Raw genomic sequence first — 6037 nt, 5'->3', positions numbered from 1 at the left:
AATGTCCTCAGTAGTTTATGAAATAGTTATTCACTAGTAGGCATAATGTTTGGTAAGCATAATGTCCAGTAGGCAAACTGTCCGGCCATGGATTACCTAGGGCGTTATACATGATTTATACATGTTTGCATTTACTAGTATATACAGTATGAAGTATCCATTGTTCATGATATCTTACATTCTCCATCATCTTGTTACTAGTTCTTTCCATTAGATGTGTGCAAAAACCCAGGCATTTATAGGGATACCCTGGTTCTGCCCATTTGCAATGTCTTTTATCCTGCTCACATAGTTCTGTTCTATGCAAGTAGGCTTAGTGGCTTAGGCTGGTTTTTTTCCATGTTCCAATCCCAAGATAGTTTGGATACCTTTCCATTTTTCATGCTCACAATCTGACAGGCTTTGAGATTCTTAGTGTCAAAGAGGCTAAGAGGAATTTCATTGCCCCACTCATTTTTGGTCATAACACCAAATATTTTCAATCCTTGTTTACAGTTCTGATTTCTCATTGCGTTTCTGGAGTCTTCCATCAGTATCAAAATTGTTCATATTCTTTATATCCTCATGAATGCTGTTTATGAGGCATAGCCTTAGGTAGGGTGGTTTTCAGAGGTCATGACAGTTGTTGTCACCTGGATGGCAGATCATTTCTCATGTGCCTTTACTTGCTTACTGTATGGGATTCATGGTTTGGTATGATGAAACAGTTCTTGTCTGTCCTTTAACCAACTTCTCTCTTGGGGACATTGTTTGCTCTTTCTCTTTTCTTTTAACAGGTTTCTGCCCCACTCTCTTTAAGCTTTCTGCAGAAGGAATTAACTTTTCCTGTTTTTTACTTGTGATTTCAAGGACTTTTAATGGGCCACAGAGTTGCTCCATTAATATTGTGCATGTAGCTACACATTTTGCTCTTGGATTCTTGTCAGACTCATTCTTTGTATTTGTTGCCTCACAAAGTAGTGTTCCTGCTTGCCCTCACCTCTCTTAAAGATTTAAGTGGTTCCTAAACTGTTTGAATGAACCTTTCTTCCCAATGTTTGTCTTTATGGGGAACTTCATATGCCCAAAGTTCATGGCTTCAAATGTCCTAGTAAGGACTTGTTCTTAATTCACTGGCTTTTGATGCCTTGCCCTGTCCATATCATGAAGTTTTTCTTCTCTGCCCATTGGGGCCTCTGTTCTTATGCAGTTTGGATCTTTATATCTTGCTTTTGTCTCTTCCTGTTTTCATATTGTAGGAATCAGACTTCTTGGTTGTGTCAGCTTTGGTAGGTTCCTAGTCAGGAATGGTAGAGGTGCCTGAAAAGGTTCCTGCACACACGTCTGTTTGAATCCTCCTGAAGTCTGTTGTATTCTTTTCTGCTGTACGTTGTTACAAGGTGCTCTCTGGTATTCTTAGAGCTGACCTTTGGCCTTGGCAAGATTCACTTACATGTTTTAATCTATAGATGTTTCTCATCACGCATAATTGTTAATGGAGGGTCAAGCACTTCTGGTTAAAGGATTCTAATCATCCATCCTCCTCCTTTTCACAAAGTCATGCTTTGTCTTACGTATATGAAGGTGTTTTTTTTAAATGTTCACCTTGATGCCTCAGGTGCCTGGTGTGTGTACTTATCCAATTAAAACCTATGATGGAAGGCATCTGGATTTCTGAAGTGTCATTGGTTTGACTATCCATATGCTTTAAAAATTGAACTTCTTGAATCAGATTCTTCAGTTATATTTTAGAGACTCATCTGCTTTGTTCTCCTAAATTTCAGTTCAGGCTAATGGTGGTTAATGGTTTTTGTATAATATAAAACATGTTATTATCTAAAGTACTTATCCTTGCCCCCTCACTCTGTTAATACCAAAGTCATTAAAAGGTCTGATCCATGACATAGGATGTATCTCCTAAGCCATAATTATGCTGTGGTTAAGCAGCTCATAATAAATAAAACATTTCTCTTATCATTGTAAGGGGCTTTTGTCTATGTTCTAGTGATAAATGGCAACATTTGATTTCCAGCTTAAAGGTTAACCTCAGGATAAGTAGACCTTCAATAACCATCAAAATGCCATGAAGGAAGGGGTTTTTACTCAATGATAAACTAGTACAGAGGCTTTTATTTGGAAATACCAGTGATAGTAGTAGACCTGTACTATCGATAGTTCTGATAGTGACTAATGAATATGGTGATGTTTATTATATTATAGTTATAGACATAACCTACCTTGGATGATTTTTTTATTTGAGTTTTGTCAGAGATGATCATGAATCAGAGGAAATGACAGAGGAGATAGCTGATTTGTCAAACACCAGAGGTGGTGTGAGTAAACAAAAACAAAAAAAAATTTTTCCAGAAGAAATTTTCGCCAAGAGCATTTGTTCAAGGTTCCAGTAGATTTCCAAACTGAATGACGTAAATAGTTACTTCATGCTTTGAAAGGTATCACACTGATAGGAGGTACATAATTCAGTATTTGAATGATTACCTATCGTTTGGATAATAAAACATTATAGTAACGTACATAGTACCACATAATACTATAACAGTAATAAAAATAACAAACTATGGAAATATAAATATCAAAAGGAGAAAATTAGTTATTGATATGATTAACATGACACTGATCTCATCACTAGTTGTGATCAGGCTAGCACAGACAGGGTTAAGGGACCTGGTGCAGGAGAGGACAATAGGATGTGAACTGGTCTAAGACAGTTTGACTTTTCTTCTTTCATCTTTTTATGTCTCAGTAACTGTCTGTTCTACCCAGAATACATAGCTAATTATGATTTCAGTAATGGGTTTAGATAAAAACCATTTTCACTGTTTTCCCTTTGCTGTTAAATTGCATTATTAGTGGTTTTTCAATCAAAGTTAATAGGATAACATGAACTAACAGACTTTTGTTTTGAATGTAATTACTTACTATAACTGCATTTATAATATGTGCAGCATGCATTTGCATTTTTAATGTACCCTTCATTGGGCTATGCAATAACAAAGTGCATAGTTTCGTAACTAATATTTTCTTATGGTACTTAAGTTACAAAGTGTCCCTGCACATTAAGTCAGAATTTTACTGACATTGAGTTTTTCAAATTTACTGCACAGGATATTAAAAACAAAAGTCTCATGGACCTGGAAATGAGAGATTATGAACTCACAGTGGAGGACCTAAATAACAAACTTTCAGAAAAGGAAACTACCATCGTTGAACTCCAAGCCGAAATTTCCCGGGAGAAGGGCCGTTCTAATAGTCTCCAAGATCAGTTGACACATCTAACTGCTCAGGAGGCTACAGAACGAGAAAGAGCTGAGAAAATGAAGGTACATGTTTCTAATTAGGATTTGGGGCACTAGATTAATTCAGCTTAGTAACTCTTATTTGGCATACAAGCAGCAGTATATGTTTTCTGTGAAATTGTCTTTTGTAAGCAAGACAAATGAGGTTATAAATGTTTTATCATGAAAGCAAACATTGTAGTATTGTATAAGCAGCTATTTTTATTAACATAAAAATTGGCATATTTGATAAGGGATATGATGAACTTGTTTGCAGTCATGATATAATACTTCAGAATTTTTAAAGAAACAGTCTCTGGATTTATTAATCTTATTTTTGTATCACTGAACATGCCTGTTAGCTTTCATGATTATTATGCAACAGGTTGCAATACCAAATTTTGTCAGATGGTTTTTTATGTTATGTAGGTAACTGGTTTAAAAACAAATATCAGGGATTTTATCTCTGTTAATGAAAAAAATGGCAGTGTATGCCTGTGCCTTACCATGTCATTCTTTTTGTCTCAGTGAAAAAAATTATCTCAGTGAGTGATGATTTCTTATTCAGGCAATAGAAATATAAAAGAGAAACTAACAAAACACCTATCAAGGTAAATTGTGTTTACTAACAAAAAATAACTGCATGCCCTGAAACTGAAGTTGCATTGTAGTGTGCATAATGTGCCTGGAGTAAGATGGAGATTTGTTTAATCTGCTTTAAAAAATTCGGGATTTTAATTTTATGATTCATTTTAAAATTTCATATTTTCCTTAAAGATTACTGAGTCACCTTTACAAGTTAATACTGTGCTGCTTCTATGGAGGTCACCTTTTGACCATGTTTTTGAATAATAGTAATTTGAAAAATTTAAAATGCCGCTCAGCTAAAATTGTCTAATGAATTCAATGTCACAAGATACCAGAACTTCAGGACTATTTGATAAAAATAACACTAAATTTATCAGGTGCTGAATCTAACAGTTCTATACATGTCTTATAATTGCTGATATTTACATTACGGATCATAAATTAAACTCATTTTAGTCAAGACAGAGACTGAAACTGATGATGGAATGACTAATACAGTACTCAAAAACTATTTACTCACAGAAGTTAATTCTGAAGTAGTCGTCTGATGGGCAGACTGATTTTTGCTGTTTTTTACCGATGTATTTTATCCATTCGTAAAGAGCTTTTAAGCTACAGCCTTCCTTGACAAACTGAAAGATTATGGTTGCATAAACAGCTGAGAACGGTAGAATAGTTGGTTGTGAAGTAGTAAGATCCTTGGTTCTCATTTTTTTCTTTTGCAAAAACTATTCAAGTTAAAGGATAGTACTGGTTCATTGAGCAGCAACTTTGCACATCAGTGATTGTTGAGGAAAAAGCAGTAGGAAATATGTATAATTTATTAACATGCAGTTATATTTGCAGCTGAGGAAATAGTTTTTATAGGTTTATAACTTTGCTTTAATGCAGAAACTGCTGTTGGATCATAAAACACAGTTAGCTGAATTACGTCAGTCTCAGGAAGTACATCTTGCATCTCAAGAAAGTGACAGGGCCACTATTGAAGAACTAACACAGGTAAGTTTTTGTGTTAATATTATATTACTCATGGATGGTGACTTAAGAAAACTTTCCTTTAACCTAATTAATGACTCCCTCCACTCAAACTAAAGTTTAATAAAACCCAAATTCTTATTGGTACTGTGAAGACATAAAATTAAGTATTCTTTCATTAAGATAACCAGTGGAAAAAGTATTTGAATTGGGGATGATAATGATGAATATAAGTGAACAGTTTATTATAACATTTCATTCATTATTTTAACAGGTAGAATTAAATGGTCTAAGAATAGTACTAAAGTTTATATTTTATATGATTAGTAAAATCTATTATCGTGGTTTGTTCTTGAAATTGGTTTTATGATGCAGGAAGTGGAGAAACAGAAGCTGGTCTTGTCTGAGGTTAGTAAGGAAAAAACGAATTTGGAGGACACAGTACGGAAAATTAAAATATCCTCAGAAAGACAGGTAAATATGCTTGCTTGCTAATTGTTTATGTTAAGCGTTCTTTGGTGTGCAACTTACCAAGTGATTATTACATAACTATAATTTGCTATCCGTGGCAGCTAGAATTTGAAATTGGCGGTAGCGCTATTTTGTTATGGTTAGGCGACTACCCCACCATCACCGGGGAAGCAAGGAACCAACCCAGCAAACAAGACTGTTGTTTTCTGCCATTGATAACTGTAACATTGGTTTTATAGCAGTTGCAGAATTTGAATCTGGTACAATTTTCTCAATCGATGTCTCTGGCATTTGGTGAAGTACTCTTACCTTTGGTAGCTGCTTTGGCATTGATATCTATACATATAGGAATCCAGTATTTTGATTTTGTCTTGCTTTTGTCTAAACCTAGGCTAGGCTTTGTTTATGTTAGAACCTGGCATCTCCAATTCCAGTACACAAAGCATAAGGTATTGCAGCAAAGGCTGCAGTTTTAGGCTAATCAAAGCTTATGACATGCATTCAGTTTGTGTTAGTTGTAGGGGTCAAAATTGTTTGGCGCAATTAACTTCTAATGAATGGGAGAATTGGGGGATAAGGTGTGGAGAACTTTAAAGACTCATATGAAAAAGCTTGATAGAGATAAAAAGAGAAAAAGCAGCTGTTAGAGCTAGCGGTAGGTAGTCCTTAGCTAGTCAGGCTGGCATTGATGTCTATTTCTCATTCTCCTTGTCACACCCAGTCCTATA

At 35.1% G+C, this 6037-nt stretch overlaps 1 protein-coding gene across 4 annotated transcripts in view; it reads left to right on the top strand.

Annotated features, from left to right (window-relative positions):
• Positions 1-5348, top strand: part of LOC135221728 (myosin-11-like) — a 247313-nt gene extending 241965 nt beyond the window's left edge. For 3 of the 4 annotated variants that reach the window (XM_064259518.1, XM_064259517.1, XM_064259516.1), the window contains 3 exons: positions 3105-3320; positions 4755-4862; positions 5214-5348. In XM_064259518.1, the coding sequence (XP_064115588.1) occupies positions 3105-3320; positions 4755-4862; positions 5214-5333 (444 nt within the window). In that variant the 3' untranslated portion in view covers positions 5334-5348. The remainder of the gene's footprint in view (positions 1-3104; positions 3321-4754; positions 4863-5213) is intronic. The other variant, XM_064259519.1, reaches the window with a different exon arrangement.
• The last annotated feature ends 689 nt before the right edge of the window (positions 5349-6037 follow it).

Source organism: Macrobrachium nipponense, chromosome 3 (genome assembly GCF_015104395.2).
Source record: "Macrobrachium nipponense isolate FS-2020 chromosome 3, ASM1510439v2, whole genome shotgun sequence".
Taxonomy (NCBI): Eukaryota; Metazoa; Arthropoda; class Malacostraca; order Decapoda; family Palaemonidae; genus Macrobrachium; species Macrobrachium nipponense.
This window is presented reverse-complemented; position numbering and strand designations above follow the sequence as displayed.